The sequence below is a fragment of the Lathyrus oleraceus genome, chromosome 1 (genome assembly GCF_024323335.1).
Source record: "Lathyrus oleraceus cultivar Zhongwan6 chromosome 1, CAAS_Psat_ZW6_1.0, whole genome shotgun sequence".
In the NCBI taxonomy this organism is placed as follows: domain Eukaryota; kingdom Viridiplantae; phylum Streptophyta; class Magnoliopsida; order Fabales; family Fabaceae; genus Lathyrus; species Lathyrus oleraceus.
This window is the reverse complement of record NC_066579.1, coordinates 101,000,480-101,022,139: the sequence shown is the minus strand read 5'-3', so window position 1 is coordinate 101,022,139 and position 21,660 is coordinate 101,000,480. Positions and strand designations below refer to the sequence as shown.

The window sequence follows — 21,660 nt, the reverse complement described above, 5'->3', positions numbered from 1 at the left end:
AATCACAAGGCAAAATCAAACCAAAGCTCACCAAATTCACTGCAGTAAACAAAATAATTACCAAGCTATTAAAATTTCAAAAAGAATCCCAAATGGGCATTGAGACAAAGTTAGAGGAAAAAGTGCGTAGGTAGAATTACCGTTTCCAGATTGTAGCATCAAATAGGACAAATTCGATTCTGAGCACAAAAAGCACTTCTGGAAATTTTCTCCATTGAATCCTTGGGTACCAAATCAAAACCCTAATCTGCAGGAGATAAATAGAGGGGAAGAGAATCAGTAAGGGAGAACGAAAAATTAACGGCAAAAAAGTTTCAAAAACGAAAACCCTAATCCCAAAATCAAAGCAAAAATCAGTGTTGGAAGAGGCGAAGGCAGAGGATTGAATAGTTACCTGAACCGCCGAATCACCGCCAAAGGTGAGCACCAGTTTGTTTTTCCTTTAAATCTCTGTTCTGTTGCGTCTTTGGGTTGGAGGTCGTGAGAAGTGAGAGAGATTGAGGAAGGCGAGTTCGTTGAGAGCGATTGAGAGAGATTTGCTGAGAGCGATTGAGAGAGATTTGCTGAGAGTGATTGAGAGAGATTCGTTGAGAGAGCGATTTCGTGAGGGGTTGGAGAAGGATTGAGGATGGTGAATAGTTCCTCTCACCATTTTCTTTTTATTTATTTTCTTTTTATTTCTTAAACAGAGTAAATTTTGGAAATCATTTAAAGTTTCGTTTAAACTTCCTAAGTTTTAGTTAATCTTAGTTAATAAATATTTCCATATTTTCAATTCATATTCCATTGAAGAACCCAACAGCCAAGCGGCTGGGTTTAATTTCCTGTTTTTCTTGGTAGTCCAACAGATTGTTTTTTATATTAGTTTTTATTTTAATTCTAATTTTTAATCTATCTTGGTTTACTTATCCAAATTAGCATTTAAATAACAACTAATCATAATTGGTCTAGTGGAGAGGGGGTAGTTTCATGGTCTTTAGTAGGGTGGGTTCGATACCTATATATAGTTTTTTATTTCTTTTAGCATTCATTTTCATTTTTTCATGTTTATGTTTTATTATAATTCCTCCTATATTCATAGTCTCATTATTGTTTAATAACACAAATTTGGTTTCTTTTAATTTCATCATCCATTCAAACCGCTTTAAACTTTTAAAATCACACTTTTCTCGATTCAACATCGAGCCTATTTCCATACCCTTGTAAGTCGATTGCTTTTAAGCATCGCCATCAACCTCACATAGCTTACTCTTGGGCTTTCTTACAATGAGCCGGTCCTCTTGCACTTACGCTCATACTTTGCATTATTTGTTGTTTGGGCCCGATTTAATTGTTTCATGATTTTGAATCCCCATTTGACAAAATGTACCCCACTCCCCCTGATGTGTGATAATTTTGTACTGTTTTATTTCTTTATTTGCTCGACTGTTTAGTTTAGCTATTAACACCAGAATAAAACCAACCATTTCCAAAAATACAAAAATAATGACTCAATCCAACGTCGAGTATTTTCTCAATAAACAAATCAATCCTTTTCTTCTTCTTCCCATTCTATTCCATTTCTTTCAAAAACATCATCAAATGCTTGATCCAACGTCAAGCCATTTTTCATAATAAAAACTCAAAAATATTAATTCATATTCAAAACACTTTTCAATAAAGATGGAAGTGGAACGTGGTGTATACCACGCACTCCTGAGGCTAGGATTCGAGATGTATATCTCGCCAATCCTAGCTCTCGCCATCATTCAAATTTATCCACTTTGTTTTCTCTCAAACACTCATCCAAATTTTTCTCTTAAACGTCCATCAACACTTGATCTAGTGTCAAGTCATTTTTCACAACAAAACTCAAAATACTTAATTCTTATTTAACCCTTTCTCAATAAAGGTGGAAATGGAACATGGTGTATACCATGCACTCCTGAGACTAGGATTCGAGACGTATGCCTCGCCTATCTTAGTTCTCGCCATCATCTAAAATTGTCAATGTGGTTTCGTCAAACCCTTTCTCAATCAAATCTAAGATACCTAAATCTTATTTAACACTTTTTCAATAAAGGTGGAAATGGAACATGGTGTATACCATGCACTCCTGAGATTAAGATTCGAGACGTATGCCTCGCCAATCTTAACTCTCGCCATTTTCTAAAACTGTCAATGCGGTTTCTTCAAACCCTTTCTCAATCAAATTCCAAAATACCTAATTTCTATCTTAACCTCTTTCAATAAAGATGGAAATGGAACATGGTGTATATCGTGCACTTCTGAGGCTAGGATTCGAGATGTATATCTCGCTCATCCAAGTTCTCGCCATCACTCAAAATACATCCAACCAATCAAACCCTTTTCTCGCCGCCGTGCGATTGATCAAAAACCTTTTTCATAAATGAAAGATATATTGTCTTAAGGTGATACAAAACTATGTTTCGGCCACGATTGTTGAGTAGAGATAGATGACACTTTTCCGAATGTAGATCTATAAATCCGTTCGATGTGTGGTATGCGTCCACTCCTCATCTGTTTTGGGTAAAGCGATGTTTTCGTCGATTACTACAATATAGCTTTCGCTAAAATCGACCAACAAACAAACATTTTTCTACCCAGAACTACGTAAGCCTTGACTTCTCTTTTGAGATACGTAGGAGCAGGATTCATAAATCTTGTCAGGCCCACTAATAAAAAACTTAGGTTTAGTCCTTCGTCCAAAAATGCAAAAACATTTCTTCTCTCTTATATTCTTTCTTTCCCACCTAATAAATCGAAAAGCCTAACATTTCAAACTAACACTAACGCACACAACTGACCTAATGGTTCCCGTTGAGTACAACGGACGTGAGGGGTGCTAATACCTTCCCCTTGTGTAACCGACTCCCGAACCCTGATATTGGTTGCGATGACCATATCTTATCCTTTCTTTTGTCTTGGGTTTTATCGATATTTCCCCTTTCCTTCTTAGGAATAAATAAAGTTCGGTGGCGACTCTGTTCAGTCCATCATTGCGAGCGTGTGATCGCGCTTCGCTTTGAAGTCGTATCCCCATTTTTCGAGGTGCGACAGATGGCGACTCTGCTGGGGACCATACCCAATCCCTAAGTGAGTCAAGCCTAGTTAGGACGTTTGTGTGCCTTTGTTTGTTTAAATTATGTGGCTTTTCCTTATTTATTGCTTTTATTTATCTTTATTATTATATTGATATATCTGTTGTATATTGGTTCTATTGTGATTGTTGGTATTTGGGTATTTGATTGCAAACCATGTGGGAAAGACTCTACACCCGAGTCTAGAGTGAAAAAACATAAGATAAGATGATGGTTGAGTAGTACAGACTCCCGAGGTGTATACTTCGTAAGAGTCGGTACGAGAACCTCACTTAGAGTAGATCCTTTTGCAAATATTGTCGCCCGAGGTGTATACCTCGTAAGCTTCAATGTTTCAAAGGGGTCCATGACTCTAAGAACCTTTTAGAACATTGAACCTTTGGCCAACTAGGAATGATGGTTGCGTAGTATGGATTCTCGAGGTGAATACTTCGTAAGAATCAATACGAGAACCTCGCTCAGAATAGATTCTCTAGATGGAGTTGATGACCGGAAAGTATTTTCCGTAAGCGTCAAACAGTCTTTTGAATCCATGACTCTGAGTACCCTGTCTAGAACCGAGTCGATGGTTGCGTAGTGCGGACTCCCGAGGTGAATACTTCGTAAGAGTAGGTACGAGAACCTCACCCAGAATAGATTCCCTTGATGGAGTTTGACGACCGGAAAGTATTTCCCGTAAGCGTCAAACATTCTTGTGAATCAATGACTCTGGGGATCCTTTGTAACAAAGCCCTAGATCATACCCGGTGAGAACCTATTCTTGGAAAGAAATTAAATTTATCCATACCTCGGACCTTTGAACCTATCCAAAATAAAACATTGCATCCATCCATTCATTGCATATGCATAAAAAGAAAAACTCTTGGTTTTTATCAAACAAAATGCATCCATACATGCATTCATACATTTTAAAAAAAAAGAGTCTCACTCCGCCCTTTCTTCCTCCAGTTTCACGCTGAATTTTCAACACCAGTATAATACTCGCGCCAGAGCAAGACAGAGAATGGCTGAACAAGAACAAGAGAGCGCCCGAGTTAGAGCTGAACTAGACGAAATCAAAGGAGGCATGTCCCAAATGCGAGAAATGCTGCAAGCTTTAACCTTCAGGTTCGAGATTCCACAAGCGACCGTGATTTCAGAGACCACGGGCCCAGCAGTGGAAGTCCCACCTCAGAGGACGTTACCCTCAACCCTTCCTCCATATGGGCTACCTTATGACTTCGTCCCCCGAGCGGAGGTGGTGTACGAAATGGGGCAATCTGTCCAACAAGTCGTGCCATTACCGGTTTACACCGAAGCACGTCCAGTCATCCATACTGTGGTTCCACCAGCTGCCTATGCTAGGCATATTCCTCATTATGAAGATCAAAACCACATGTATCAGACTGTCGACTCAACCGTTGCTGGTGACGAAGTAAGGTTTGAGGATTTCAGAGAAGTAAAGGAGAACATGCAGCTCCTTGAGAAGAAATTCCGAGATCTAGAAGGAGACCACGTCTTTGGATCAACTGCCAAAGAAATGTGCCTTGTATCCAGTTTGGTGATTCCGGCCAAATTCAAAACTCCAGACTTCGACAAATACAAGGGGCATACTTGTCCAAAGAGCCATCTCATCATGTATTATCGCAAAATGGCTGCACACGTGGAGGACGACAAGCTGATGATCCACTGCTTTCAAGACAGCTTGAGTGGGGCTCCTTCCAAATGGTATTTAAGTCTGGATCAGAACAGGATCAGGTGTTTCCAAGACCTGTCAGACGCATTCATAAAACATTACAAGTATAATATGGACATGGCGCCTGACAGAAGACAGTTGCAGAGCATGTTTCAGCATGATAAGGAGTCCTTCAAGGAGTATGCTCAAAGATGGAGGGAACTGGCTTCTCAGGTTGAACCCCCTTTGGCTGAGAAAGAATTGGCCGAACTGTTTATCGACACTGTCCAGCCTCAATTCTATGAGAAAATGGTTGGAAGCGCTTCCCTGGGATTCTCGGAGCTTGTGGCTATAGGAGCTCGCGTTGAATATGGTGTAAGGAATGGCAAACTGGCGGCTATAGCTGGAACTTCAAATGCTAATCCAAAGAAGTTCTCTGGAGGGTTTCCTAGAAAGAAGGAAGGGGAAACAAATGTCGTGACTGCTGGTCAAGGAAGAGCTCCTCCAAGAAGGAGGCCACAACAATATCCACCTCAACAATATATTCAACAACCAATTCCCTATCAACCACCCATGTATCCCGTCCAGTATGCTCCGCAACCATACGTAGCTGCTGTGACGCCTGCGTTCAATCAACAGCCTGCTCAGGCTTATCAAGCACCTCCGGTTTATCGACCAGTTCCAGTTCAACAACGTGCTGCGGCTCCTCCAGCTTATCAACAAGCACCAGTAGCTCCTGTTTATCAACAACCGAGAGCTCAAGCGCCGAGGCAAAATGCTCAAAACCAAAATAGGAGACAAGGGGAGAGGGCGACCTTCAATCCAATCCCAATGTCGTACACTGAGCTTTATCCCTCCTTGTTGCAAAAGGGTTTGGTGGTTCCCAGACCTATGGGACCTCCACCTGATCGTCTGCCTCCATGGTACAACCCTAATGCACACTGTCCTTTTCATGAAGGTGCCCCCGGGCATGACCTAGAGGGTTGTTACGCTCTAAAGCATAGGGTTCGGGAATTGATTGAGAGCAAGATCTTGTCTTTTAAGGACATGGGGCCGAATGTGAAGAACAATCCTCTTCCTCCCCATGGAGATCCCGCGGTAAATGCCATTGAAGATGCCTCTGCTGGTGTTACGGTTGATAAGGTGGATGATGTGAAGACTCCTTTGGTGGCATTCCATGCCCAATTGGTGGAAGCTGGCCTGATTAATGTAAATCATGAAAATTGTGAAGAGTGTGCCACACATCCAAAAGGGTGTCAGATGGTGCGAGACAATATTCAAAACTTGATGGATGAAGGAGTGCTTCAAATATCCAGTGCTGTGAAGAACGAGGATGTGTTGGTGATTGAACCTTATTTCAATTTACCTGAACCAGTTGAAATCCCATATTATAGTGGTGGAGTAATCTCGGTGAACAGTAAGTCGTTGCCTGTCGAGATATGTATGCCCACGCCTTTTCCATACGAGAGCACCAAGGTTGTACCTTGGAAATATGAGATTACCGTTATAGACAAGGTAGTTGATGGAAGTTCAGACGCTGAAGTGACAGAAGCTGTAAATGAAGACGTCACCAATATTGCAGGAATGAGCAGAATGACCCGTAGTGGTCGAATCTATACGCCCGAATTCAACGTGACTCCTCAAGGGCCGACCAAGGAATCAACAGTTGTAGCTTCCACTAAAGAACCCGAAGTGTTTCAATCCGAAGATGCTGTTGAATTCTTGAAGTTGATCAAGAAAAGTGACTACAAGGTTGTGGACCAGTTGCATCAGACACCATCTAAAATCTCTATTCTATCTCTGTTATTGAACTCCCAAGCCCATAGGGAAGCTTTGTTGAAGGTGCTTGCTCAAGCTCATGTAACACAAAGCATAACAGTTGACCAATTCGATGGAGTAGTTGCAAACATCACAGCTTGTAATACTTTGAGCTTCAGTGGAGAGGAATTACCTGAGGATGGACAAAATCACAACCGTGCTCTCCATATCTCGGTGAAATGCAAAGATGATGCTTTGGCAAGAGTGTTGGTTGATACTGGATCTTCTCTGAATGTTATGCCAAAGAGAACACTCGCCAAATTATCTTATCAAGGACCAGCTATGAAGCCTAGTGCCTTGGTAGTGAAAGCTTTTGATAATTACAGGAGAACAGTGATTGGAGAGGTTGAATTGCCCATATTGATTGGCCCTCACGTATTCCCGATTAATTTCCAAGTCATGGATATCAATCCAGCGTATAGTTGCTTGCTGGGACGTCCTTGGATTCATGCTTCAGGGGCAGTTACCTCCACCCTACATCAGAAAATGAAGTTTGTAGTGGACAATCAATTAATCATCATTTCTGGAGAAGAGGACTTTGTGGTCAGTCACCTTTCATCCTTCAGATATATCGAGGCTAATGAGGACGCTTTGGAAACTTCTTTCCAAGCTCTTGAAATAGCCAATGCCACTTTTGTGGAGATGAAGGACCCTGTTGGGAAAGCTTGTTCATCTTTCGCTTCTCTGAAAAGCGCGAAGTCTAGCATTGAAGGAGGAAACCCTGAAGGTTGGGGTCAACTTATTGATATTCGTGAGAAGCATGATCGCTTTGGTCTGGGATATATGCCTTTCGCTGTGAAAGGAGCCCGAGTCCCTACAAAGGACAACACCCAAAGCATCCAGGAAGTATTCCTCAGCACAGGATTCATCCATGGAGATCAAGTCAATGCAATTGAAGATAGCACCGCAAATGAAGATGAGCCATGTTTGGTTTACCGGTGTGAGACACCTTTGAACAACTGGAAGGCGGTTGAGATCCCCGAAATTTTTCCTTTGTCAAAGTAATAATTGTTGTATTTTTCTTTTCAAATCCTTAGCTCTGCCCAAGGCTAATGGATCATGTTTTAGGGCCCATTTTCATTTTCAAATAATCATTATCAATGAATGAAAGGCATTTTGTTAAATTCTTAAAATTCATTTATTTTGCTTTCTCTTAAGAAAATGGCAATCTTTTCAAAAACAAAAAAAAAAGCTTTTCATTTATACATCTTTTATTTTTTACTTTTCTAAAAGAAATCAATCATTCAAACATGCAGAATAAATGATAACCCCGTTGAATCCAATGACTTTACTACCTCTCATAACTTTGACTCCCCTATCTACCAAGCCGAAGAAGATTGTTACATCCCCGACAAATTGGCAAGGCTGATCGAGCACGAGTCCAAAGCCCTTCAGCCACATGAAGAATCGGTGGAAACAATCAACCTTGGCACAGAGGAAGAGAAGAAAGAAGTCAAAATCGGCACCACGCTTGAAGCAAGCATCAAAGAGAGATTGGTCAAGCTGTTACAAGAATATGTGGATGTATTTGCATGGTCATACCAGGATATGCCAGGTCTAGACATCGACATCGTTGAGCACAAGCTCCCGCTTCAGCCAGAATGCCCGCCAGTAAAACAAAAACTCCGAAGAACAAGACCGGATATGGCTCTGAAGATTCGTGAAGAAGTCAAACGACAATTTGACGCTGGTTTTCTCACAGTGGCGAAGTACCCACAATGGGTAGCTAATATTGTACCGGTGCCCAAAAAGGATGGAAAGGTGAGGATGTGTGTTGACTATAGGGATCTGAACAGAGCTAGCCCAAAGGATGATTTCCCTCTACCACACATTGATACTCTAGTAGACAACACTGCAAGTTTTGATGTATTCTCCTTTATGGATGGTTTTTCTGGATACAATCAAATCAAGATGGCCCCAGATGACAGGATGAGAGAGCCCTCTGAGAGGAAGTCGAAAAAGAATACTCTGAAGCTGGGAGAACCTTCAACCATAACGCTTGTGCCTTTGGACTCTTCTACCTCTAGTAAGTCTCATCTCCCTGAAACTTCTTTATCTTCTGGTTTCAAGCAAATATCTTCCTCTTTACCTCAACCATCTTCCACCTATACCCCTTATGAACCCACTATCTTGATCCCAACTCCCTTTGAACCTCACAACTCTGAAACAAACCCTTCCTCACCCCCTCTACAACAAATCGACCTCACTACCACAACACTTCCTATATCTGAAGCCTTACTTTTAAATGAGCCCATTTCACCCCCCCTCTTCAACTCCCTCATCTCCACAATACTATGACCTTTCCTTTGACGATGATCATACAGATATTCCTGATCCTTCATCTCCAACCCTAACTCAACTCCTAGACACAACAACCTCTGAACAAACTTTTCTGTCCTAGACACATCTGAACCTACACCATCTTTATCCGCACCTCCTTCAGCATCTTCATTAACCGTACCAACTTCTGAATCACCCACTGAACCCTTTGAAAACACTCAAATTCCCTCTGACCTTATTAATCCAACATCTGAACCCGAACAAACCTTCCCATCCCTAGAAGATTCATTTTCTTTATTTTCAGAATGTTCAGCTATGAAGCTCAAAACACTATCTGAACGATCTAGCCTAAGTGAAAATCCTTCTGAAATAAGGACTCACTAGAATGGATTTCTCAGATGGATGACATCTGAGGTCTTCAAGTTGAAGGGACTCTCTGAACAATTCAGAAATGACTATATCATAAGTGATGGGGAGAGACTAGGGGCATGTATGGCAAAGGAAGCTGAAGAGAAATCACACCAAGAAGCTGAAGAAAAGGCAAGTCTGGAAGCTGAAGAGCAGGCCAGAAAGGAAGTCGAAGAAAAAGCTATTGCTGAAGCTGAAGCTAAACCTAAGGTTGATGTTGAAGAAGCAACACACATTGCTGCATAAGTAGCTGCTAAGTCTACTGAAGTTGCTCTAACTCAAGGTGAGTCATCAACATCTGACATTGCTCCATTGGTGCTCTAGACTCTGGAAGAACTTCATAAGGAACAATAACTTATGAGAGCCAGACTTGACAAGCAAGATTCAGTAAACTCCAGCATCTAGAATCTTCTCACCCAGCTGCTTCAGAGGATGCCTCCTCCTCCAAACCCTTAGGCACTTTAGGATTTATGTTTTGTGTTTTCTTTTAAGTGTTTTTGGCCTCTATGGTTTTTCTTCTCCGTACTTCTCTCAGATTATCTAAATGAAATTTTGTTTTGCACTGGTTCTTTTTCTCGGTTATGTCTTTTTTAGTCTGACAAAAAGGGGGAGAAATAAACAGCTTTCTGATGAAATAAATATCTGATTCTCATAATTCACTTCTTACATCCTAAAACTTTAAATATATTGCGTAATCTAAGCTTTCTTACAGGAAGTATCAAATTAAACATCTGAGAAAGAAGCTAAGCAACATAAGAGGATCTGGTAAGAAACTATAAACTCTCTAAGTATCAGGTTTAGGGGGAGCTTGCTTATCTCAGGTGGAGTCATAGTATATCTGACTCTGAATATATTTTCCTCTAATTATTGTGAAGTATCATTGTTTCATCAACAGTCTAAAACTTTATCATCATCAAAAAGGGGAGATTGTTAGAACAAGATTTTGGTTCTGCAATTTATCTCTAAGTTTTGATGATAACAAAAGAGTAAAACATTTTTGGTACCCTAATAAAATTCTCTAGGTGTGCAGGACTCTAACGAAAAATGAATCCGATGAAACAACATTTGATGTCACACAAAGTCCAGAATAGTTGACTCAGAAGTTAAAGGTATCTTTTCTGACGTTGAAGACAAAGATGTCTAAAAGAATCACCCACAAAATTTGTCATCTAAAGACTCTGGAAACTCTGCATCTGAAGACATCTGATGGATCCCACATATGAAAACTCTGAAGATCCTTACATTAGAAGATTGTCTAAATGGAGATCAGCCAAGAACTTCTGAAGAAGATATAATAGATAACTATCTGAAAAATACAAGATCTGAAAAAAGAATATGAATTCTGCGCACTCTGAATCACGCTCAACATATCAGAATCAAGAACTTAACAAAGAAGTATTCCAAATATGGTATGAATCTCTATATGGATACCATTGAATACTCTCCAAAACTGATATGGAAAGGACAATAAAATTAATGCCATTAAGTCCCATAATTGGCAAGATATCACCATCAATGCTCGATTCAATGATATCATCTTCAAGCACTATAAAAAGGCTCAACTATCATCATACCAAAACATGAAGCTATTACACAAGAATTTTGCACATCAAAATCAAGTCATACACTAAATTCTTGTTTTACATTATCACACGAGTTGTTGCTCTAAGTCTGATCATTGATCACTGTTCTTATTGTGTTCATATTACTTATCAAGAAACACTACACACTTTCTTGTAATTCTAAAATAGTTGTTTGTAAATTTCCTCAAGTGACTTGTGAAGTCTGTAGACTTGAGAGAGCTAAGAGATCAGTGTGCTCTTAGACGCTTGTTGTGATCTTTCTAGATTATTGGATTAAGTCCTTATTGAAGGCGAAATCACCTTGGCCGGGTGGACTGGAGTAGCTTTGATTTTCAAGCGAACCAGGATAAACTTCTGTGTTGTTTGTTATTATCTTTGTGTATGTAGCGTTTCCAAAAGTTTTTATTGTCCGTGAAAACAATTCAAACCCCCATTTATTGTTTTTCTCTACCTTCAATATGGATCCCCGTGTTCTTTATTTGTCATTTTGATCAAGAGTTCATCAAGAGTTTGAAGCTTGTTTGTCAAGGAATCCCTAATTCATATAGGTATCTTGTGTGCCTTCCTCAACAAGTTTCTTCAATAGTTGGTCAAATATATCAAGGGATACTTAATTTTACATCATTATAAGCTTATATGATTCTCCATGAGCCCCTAAGATCAAAGGAACTTCAAGTATGCAAGTTAACTCAAGGAAGTTGACTAGAAAAGTTAACTGGTCAAATATAGGGTTTCGTAGACTCTATCTCCTACAATTTTTGTCATATGAAAATAATTCCAAGAGAAAAGTTACCCTTTATGACATTTCAAACATCTTTTATGTTAGACTCAAGAGCTTTTTTTTCTTGTAAAGTCATTTTATGGTGAAAGATTATATGTCATTTTGTCTGTGCCCTAGATAGAAGGTCAACTTCCAAGAGCTATATCTTCCTCATATTCCTCATTCTTTGAGAAAGATAAAATTATACTTTCAAATTCATGTACCATAAGGAAACATTATAAATCCATTTTGGTCCTCATCATTGAACAAGCAAATTTCCTCAACTTCTAAAATCCATAACTCCATCATACAAATTCTAAATGGTGTCAAATTTGTGGTCAAATTGAAGTGAATTGAAATCTCTACAACCTTTTAGAAGGAGACAAGTTCATTTGAAGCTTACATCAAAAGTTATTCAAGGTGGAAAGAGAGGTCATTTGGCTTATAAATTAGAAAAATTTCTAAGTATGTTTGATACCTCCACGTTCAAGGCCGGTTTTCTCCATTTTCCAAGCTTCAAATTGAAAAATTCACAACTTTAAAGTTATTCCTTATGATGATAGCTTTCCAAACAGTCCAAGATCACATCACTTGGATGTGAAATGAGAGACTTACGTATGAGGTCCTTCCATGGCTTGTTTTGGCAAGTTTTTAGCTCAAAATAATGCAAAACTTTGCATGGCCTTGTGTGATGATTTCAGCAACCTCCTTACACGATTTAGAGTGGATTCTAATCATTAATTGGGCCTGTACTATCACCATGCACCCATGCACCAAGAATTTCTCATTTTTTATTCAAAATTGGAAAGGTGCACATATCAATGGCTTGGCCTATAAATCAAACACCATTTGCTCAAAAATAGAATGAGGAGATTGCCCAATCTCTATTAGATATTTACATAACCACACACCACATAATTCATTGAAGATTTCTTGAGAAATTGAGTTTTTGTTCAACTCAAGTTTCTGAACAAAAACTCCAAAGATTCATTCACTTTTCCACTTCATTGAGATTCTGCAAGCAAGAGGAAGATAAAGCACAAAGAATTACATCAAGAACAAAGCTCAGAATAAGCTCAGAGAAGGTGAATTTCACAAAAATTTATCTCTTCGATTCTTCCTCCATACTCTAGATCTAAGCTGAATTTTGTGATGGCTGAAGTCCTACCAATGTAGGCAACATGACTAAGTTATTTTGGGTTTGATTCGAAGTAACTCAGGTTGAACACCTCTGGTTTGATCTTCACTTTTATAATTATAGAGTGAGAGATGGAACAAACAAAAGTCGTATTCGTGATCCTTGCAATTTTTCCTTCCAAATGATGTTAGATTCATCAATATCTGGGCAATTTTGTTCTTGACAGTCCGGTGACCCTCACCGGAGAAGACCACCGAAGCTAGGGCACCGGTGGTGGTGTGGAAATTCCCCACCCTTGGATCTCTCTTCCCTCTTTTAATTTGAGCCTTTGGTTGCTTTTACAATGTGTGTGGTGCGCTGATTAAGGGAACACATGGAACACGCATTTTGGATCATCAGATCTGCCACCTCAATTAATGATCTGATGGCTCTTGATTTTTCATTTTGTTTTATTTTTTCTAAATTTATTTTTAAATAGCAATTTCTTATAAAATTCACCATAAATTCATTTTTGATCCAAAAATTATGGGACCAACACCAAAAATTGACAAATATTTTCTTCTTCCCATTTATGATTTAAAATTAAAATTTTGGATAAAGTTTCATATTTTTGGTGAATTTTGTGATTTTTAACTTGTTTTAATTATTTTTTAATAACTTCTGAATTTTGAAAAATACCAAAGAAATTAGTCAATGGTCCTTTGACCTTACTTGACCTATGATAAATCCCTTGGCCATTTCTTTGGTGTTTTGAAGGGGCTTTAGGTTTTTGATCTTTGAAAACTTATTTTTCTTCATTCTTAAAAATGTTTTAAAAATAGTTTAATTGATTGAATGCTTTGGTCAGATTTTGTATTGACTTTATGTTGACCTTACTTCTGTTTGGCCTTGGTGTTGGTTGAATTGGACCTTGACTTGGTCAATACCATTGGATTTAGGAGGTTGATGAAGTTTAAACCTTCATCCCTCAGATGAATGAATGGTATTGATTAAGTGAGGTTCATCCCTTTACCAATTTGGGATCCCCTTCATCATATCTCCATTTTCATCTCATTTCTTCCCCAATCATCTCTTGGACAATGGCTTCTCATGGATCATTAGCTAGTTGATTCATCAATGACCTTGTGTCAGATCAATCAATATAGGCTTGATTGAGATAGGTCCGTCCTCTCTTGTTTTTATGTATGGTATGCTTTAGGAGCTTATTCTTGGATACTGTAAGACCCCAATTTTGACCCTAAGATCCCTCAAGCTATCTCATCATATGCATTGGCTTTGGGATCACACCTTGGCATCTTCCTTACCCCTCATTCATTGGGTTTGTATTAGGAGAGATCACCAAGTACATTTGATTGTATCATACTTTATTTTTCATTATTTACTAACCAAAAGACCAAAAATATGTCTATGTATAGCTTTGATTCTTTTGTAGGTAGTGTGTGCATCCATCAATGCCTCATCAAGCTTACAACTAAGGTTTGAGACCCTCAGTGCAAGGAGATCAATAAAGATATGGTTCACATTGGTTCTAGACATCATATATGGATCCCCATTATCTTCATTTATCATTTTGATCAAGAATTCATCAAGAGTTTGAAGCTTGTTTGCCTTGGAAACCCTAATTCACCTAGTTATCTTGTGTGACTTCCTCAGCAAGTTTCTTCAACATTTGATTGAATATTTCAAGTTATACTTTATTATACATCATCTTATGCATATATTATCGTCCATGAGTCCAAAAGGTCAAGAGAACTTCAAGATTGCAAGTTGGTTCAAAGAAGTTGACCAGAGAAAGTCAACTAGTCAAAACTAGGGTTCCCTAGACCCTATCTCCTACAATTTTTGTCATATAAAAATTCATCCAAGAGAAAAGTTACTCCTTATGACATTCCAAACAACTTTCATGTTTAGGTCAAGATCTAGTTTTGCTTGGAAAGTCATTTTTTATGGTGAAAGATTATAAGTCATTTTGTCTATGCCCTAGTTAGGAGGTCAACTTCCAAGGACCATAACTTGCTAAATATTTATGATATGAAGGCCATACAGGTTTCATGATCAACTTAAAGATGGAATCTACAACTTTTATTCTTTGGTAGGCTTCGAATTCAACTTGCAAGGGCATGTGCCAAGAGAAAATATTATAGGTCATTTTGGGCCATTACCATTGAACAAGGGATTTTCTTCAACTTCTAAAATGAATAACTCCTTCATACCAGATCCAAATGGGGTCAAATTTGTGACCAAATTGAATATATTTGGAATAGCTACAACTTTTATGAAGGAAACGTTTCCATTTGAAGCCCATAGAAAATGTTATTCAAGGTGGAAGAAGTGAACATTTGACTTGGGACTTAGAAAATTTTCAATTATGTTTGATTTCCCAAACTTACACCTCAAAATTCATCCTGATAAAAGCTTAAAATGTAAAAGTGTTCAACATTAAAGTTGTTCCCCTTGATCTCACCTTTCCAAAAAGTCCAAGATCACTTCATTTAACTAAGGTTTGAGTGACTTGCACATGACTTTTCTTTCAGGGTCCCATTTGAATGAATCTCATGATCACATTTCAATTTCAAATGCATGGCCACATGACACACTTTCAGCATTGCTCATGATCAATTTTGGACCATTTGACATCATTTTATGGGCCTATCACACGCCCATACATCCATGCAAGTGGGAATTACCATTTTTGGCATTTTGATGTAAGTGTGTGAAAATCAATTGCATTGCCTATAAATACAACCCCTTCTGCTTAGAATTGGGGACACCTTGCCCAAGCTTTGATCCTACAGCCTTACCCCTCACCATTAAAGGATAAACTTGAATGTTTTTAATTGAAAATCGAGTTTCAATTTCACTTCTGTTTTGAAGTTGAAACTCCAAGAATCCAAGCCATTCTTTGATCCAATTCAACTCCTGCAAGCTTTTGAAGTCAAACCAAGAACAATTGGAAGCAAGATCAAGCAATATTCAAGCTCCTCGAAGGTTATTTTTCAGAAACTTTATCTCTTTTATTCTCTCTCATTTCTTCACCATTCTCTTTGATTTTTGGTTGGCCGAAGTCCTACCAATGTAGGCAACACGATTGAGTTGCTTTGAGGTAAAATTGAAGCAACTCAGTTCATGATCCTCAAAATTCAAATCCCTGTATCTTTCTATATACTTGGAATTGGAGAAAGTTGAGGACAAATTCGAGCTCCTGAGCATTTTCTCTTTGAAATAGCGTCCTTGTTTTTCATTTTTCATTAAGTTGAAGGTGGACCAGTCCAGTGAGGTCTACTGGAGAAGATGACCGGAGCCCTAGCTCCGATGGTGTGTTAGGGTGTCTAGAACCATTTGATCATCATCTCACGTTTTAATCTCAGCCTTCCTTTTTTATTACCAAGTGTACATGCGCGTTGGCTATGGACTATGTTGGATGATACACGCTTGGTCATCAGATCTGCCACCTCAATTAATGAGGGAGATCTAATGGCCCTTGCTTTTTTGAATTTCCTTTTAATTTCTGATTTTTCATTTAATCCCTTTATTTTATTTTATTCATAGAATTTTCATTTTCAATCAAAAAAATATCAGACTTTCACAAAAACTCTTTAAATATTTTTCTCTTCCATATTCTGAATTAAAATTATTTATTGGATTAATTTTGATATTTTTCATGAATTAAATGTTTTTTTTGCATATTTTTAATTGTTTAAATATACTTATGACTTTTCAAAAATAGTGAAATTTTTTGTCTAAGGTCCTTTGACCTTGTTTAACCTAGGATAAATCCCTTGACCAATTATTTGGTGTTTTGAAGGGATTTTAGGTTTTGACCAAATTAAAATGTATTTTAATTCATTTTTAATTGGATTTTTAATTGATTAATTATTTAAAAATATTGTGGAGTCATTTGCATGGTCTTGTGATGTTTGACTTTCTGTTTGGGCCTTGGTCAAGGTTGATTTGACTTTTGTTGGATCAAAACCATTGGATTTAAGGGATTGATGAAATGTACATTTCATCTCCCAAAATGAATGGATGGTTTTGATCAATTTATGTTTCTATCTTCCTCTCCCTCTTCATTTTTATCCCTATTCTTTCCCATTCCTTCATTTGACCAATGAAATCTCTAATGTCTAAAGGCTAATTGTTTAATCAATGACCTTGTGTCAGATGAATCAATACAAGTATGAGTGAGATAGGTCCCTCCCCCTTGATCCTTTCTTTTAGTGTATGGTATGTTTTAGGAGTTTGGTTCTTCATACCAAATCTCTAACATGCATTAACACCTAAATTTTTATTTCCCGACCTCAGATAGTTGTGACTTCTACATAAGTCCAATTACAATTTCCTAACATATAGTTAAATTTGACCCTTAAAGCATAGCATTATAGTAAGTGGGATTGTAAGTCTCCCATTCTTCATGGCATTGTGTCGAGACTTGACCTTTTTTCCTCTCATGGGATCTAGTGGCAGACTTGTTAAATTATCCAAGTTGGAGCCCTTCTCATAGAAGATGTCTTGGTTCAAGGATCCATACTTGTGAATGAATGGTTGAGTATTCTCCAAAGAATGACTTAATCAATTAAAAATCACCACTAACCTTTGACTAACTCTTGTTAATTTTGCTTTACTTTAAAGTCATTTACTTTATGCAATTTAAATTTCAGTCATTTATCATTCATTGCCATTTTACATTTCATATAACTTGTTTATGTTTATGTCATTTTCACTTTGCTTATTTGAGCCATATCTTATGATTGTATGTATATATATATATATATATATATATATATATATATATATATATATATATATATATATATATATATATATATATATATATATATTGTTTGTGTGTTTTGGTTTTGTTTATGGTCCTAGGACCTTAAAATACCTAATAACAACAAAAAACCTAAAAAATATATGGTGGACTGTTGAACTTAATATGAACTTTTGAACTTAGGATTAGGCAACATTCCATGTGCAAAAAGGACTTGGCCAATGCAAACATTCTGTGACTCAGCTATTGTGAAATGTGCCTTCATCTGATGCAAGCCTTGGAATTTATTTGAATTCATCTGATACTATGTCTTCATGCTTGATTGATTATTTTGATCTTGTGTCCGATGCTTTGTTTTGAGTTGATCAAAGAATAATCCATCTGATACACGGGAAGACAAAGAAGACTGCTAGATATGGGAATTGCTTGCTTGGATGTGGCTATCTTTATTTGATGCCTTAATCTTCATGATGTCTGGATATTTCCAATTGTTTATTGATTATTTCTTGATCCAAAGTCCAAGGAAAAATGGGTTTATATATGACATTCTTGTTTGTTGGATTGCATCCCATCAGTCAGATCTTTTCAACCCTTAACTTATAAATTTTTTCTTTGGATAGCCTCTTAATCTCCTCCCACTTCTTTAATTTCAAAAATCTCTCCCCCTTTTCAAAAACTTTCTTTGCTTTTGATTTCAAACTTAGACTTTGTTTTAATGATTAGAAACTTTGGCCTTATGCCATTGAATTTTCAAACTCTTTTTAAATCAAATTTATAAATAAATTTAATCATATTGACTTAAAATTTCAAAAGACAAAAAGAGCTCACAACCTCATTCAAATTTTGGGCCTTTTATGCCCTATTCTTAAACCTTTTGTTAAAAGCAATTCACCAATTTATTAGAAATTTTTACCACGAACTACGAGGTTTTGATCCCTCATTTTTATGTTGGTATGTAAGCACAAGACCGAAGGTCTTGTCAAACACAAAAATGTAATTAATGAATTCTTTTCTCATCCCAACACTCTATTTTTCTCAAACATCTTTTATACCAAACACATATGCACACATAAAAAAGGGCTCCCTACGAGTACCTAAGATACTTTGGGTGCTAACACCTTCCCTCTGTGTAACCAACCCCCTTACCTGTAATCTCTGGCATTTTATTAATTTTGATTTTAAAACTTCTTATCTTTGGGTTTCGTTCATACTTTTACATTTCCTTTGGAAATAATAAAAGCGCGGTGGCGACTTTGGTTTCATTGACTTTAAGCTTATCCATAGCTTGATGATCACGAATTTACCATTGTAGAAATTAAGTGGCAACTCTGCTAGGGAGTAGTCCTCAGTGGGTTTAGCCTACTTTTTTATGTGTATATATTTGCACATTTGATGTTTGTATATTATTTGTGTGATATATTCTGTCTATTGTGTTTGGTGATCTCTGAGTGGTGAGATAAGTTCTAACCCGAACTTGAGTGCAATTAAAATAGGAGGATGGTATAGTCATGTTCAACTTGTGTGGAGTAGTCTTTAACAAGTTGTCTTGAGACCCGTCTACTCAGTGGAGACCCTTTTGGAGATACTGATTCACACAAGTTATTTGTGGAGGCATTACTTTCTCTGATTTGGGGTCCGAGAAGTTGAGGACCGTAGAACATTTAACCCAACTTGGTCTATTTAGGACATAGTGTGGAGATTGTTCAGGTGTAGACCTGATAACAGTTGTTAAGGGATACTACACTCAAACGAGTTTCTCTTGATAATATTATGGGTTGATGAGTCAGTCATCCTAACCTATAATATCCAATAGATGGTGTAACACCTCAAAATTTGCCCTCCTCTTCTTGGGACTAGTTTGGCACATTACATTTCATGTTTTAGGACATTAGGCATTTGCATATTGCATATCATATGGAAATAAGAAGATCATCCTCCAAGGTCTTTTCAGAAGATTGGAAGTTACATGATTCAAGCCTGAGGGTTTCTTTAAATTGATCATCAACCATCTGAGGGTTTGCACTTCAGTTAGGATTTTCTTGGTTCTTCAAGGAGGTTGATATTATCTTGTGTGCAAGGGTATATCACCATCATCATGGTTATGTCTTCATCCAGGGTTTCATTGTTCATGCTCAGTTTCCTTTAGATTAGGGTTTTGACCTCTGGTCAACCCTAATCATTGCATTCTTTCAGCCAGGTTTTTTCAAAGAGATGAGGTTATTTCTTGGGTTGAGGATCATATGAGTATGATATTGAGCTTACATGAGCTAGGGGGTTCATTTCTGAGCAAATTCCTTAAGTGGTTGAGGCTCAAGCTGATCAGAGCATTTATAGGTCATCTGTGAACTAGAATGTCAACTGTAAAGTCAACTGAGGGCTATGAGATGGGAAAATGAGTTTTAACATCTCAATCATGTTCAAAAGAGGTTCATTTGTCATGTCCAACATCTATCTTGAAGGTTTTGAAGTCAGGGCAAAAGTTTCCAAAAATGGAAAGTGACCTGTAATTGAAAGTTTCCAAAAATGGCAAGTTTTTGGTCCATATTCAACTTGACTTTGCAACATCAAAGAAGCTTCAAATGGATTTTTGGTGAACATGAAAGTTGAATATATTTCTCTCCTCTTTTCAAAAAGTCCAAAATCATGATCATCTGATGATTGGTTGAGGAGTTATGGCCAGATGATCACAAAGTGTACATGGAATTTCAAAGTGCCATAACTTTTGATCCAAAACTCCAAATTGGTCCACTCTTTTTGCAAAATGCTTGTCTTGACCAATACTTTCTAAATCAACCATTTCCTTGAATGGAAAATGCTCATGTGATCATGTGTTCATTCATATGCATTTTGGAGGGAAAATTGACAATTTAAAATTGGTGAATCACATGAGCAAAATTCCACTTCCATTGTGTTTATTAGATGATTTTAAGTGATTTCAAGCCCTAACATGGCACTGTTCACGTGTGAATTAGCCATGCACCCTCATTTTGAAATTTTGCATTTCATTCCAATTCTCACTAATTTTAATTAACCAAGCTTAATTTGGATTAGCAAAGTCATTAGTACATGATATAAAAGCTAAATCCTAACAGAATTGGTCATAACCATAATTCTAGATCTCAAATTCATTTTTCCCTCTCAATTTTCTCTCTCTTCAAAACAAAAAAATTCTTCACATATTTCTGAAATTTCCTTGCATAATCATGATCATGGAGTGCTATTGAGCAAGATTCAAGGTTTATTTGGTGGAATTCAGTTCAAATTCGTGCATGCCAAGAGCTTGAACACATCAATGGAAGTTTGAAATTCAACAAGATTCAGGTGGATTCAAGTGCTTCTTTATACACAAAGCTTCAAGATACAAGTACTGGAGCAGATCTAGATCATTTAGAGGCTTGAATACGCGTGAATAGTGCATTGCCATTCCAAGTAAGTGGAAATTCGACCAACTTATTTCTCCAATTTCTTGACATAATCTTGTAGATCCTGTTATGCTGATGATTCTGATATGCTTAGAATTAAAAATGGATAAGAATTGAAGGAGATACAATGATTTAAAGTTTTGCACATAGAAATGTTTCTCTTCGATCCGGTTAATTCATGAGGAATTAAGCTTAGATAATGTGATATTTGAGTTCTACATAGAAAGAGCTTTCCAACGGTACCAATTTTGTAAGTTTCTGGAAAATTTTGCGGCGGCGCTCCGCCTGGCTGGCCGGAGAAGACGGTTGTTTCAGCCGTCCGCCACCGCCTGGACTTTGGCTAGGGTTACGCATCAAAACGCTGCGTTTTGATTACTGAACACGCTCATGAACCGACAACACCTGTGTTCGATCCCTTGCTTGCATGGTTCCTAATTTCAGTTGTTTTTTCCTTTGAGCGCTTGGAACCTTAAGCACCTTTGTTCGATCCTTCGCGTTGCATTTTCTTTATTTCATTTTTGAGCGTTTCTTTTGACCATTGAGACCTGAGCTCGATCCCTGGCGTTTGCATTTTTCCTGATTTGCATTTGTTTTCATTTTGAGCGCCTTTAATTACTGTCCATGCCTTGGTTCGATTCCTGCGCTTGGCATTTTCTTTTATTTCATTTTAAGCGCTTTTGACCTGCTTGTCCTGAGTTCAATTCCTGGCTATGCATATTTCCATT

General features: G+C 37.6%; 1 protein-coding gene across 1 annotated transcript; it reads left to right on the top strand.

The window, feature by feature from the left end:
• The first annotated feature begins 4,104 nt into the window (after positions 1-4,104).
• Positions 4,105-9,507, top strand: LOC127093847 (uncharacterized). The gene is made up of 4 exons (XM_051032750.1): positions 4,105-6,771; positions 6,900-6,918; positions 7,031-7,511; positions 9,252-9,507. The coding sequence occupies exons 1-4, from the start codon at positions 4,105-4,107 to the stop codon at positions 9,505-9,507; spliced, it is 3,423 nt and encodes a 1,140-aa protein (XP_050888707.1).
• Positions 9,508-21,660: the final 12,153 nt, after the last annotated feature.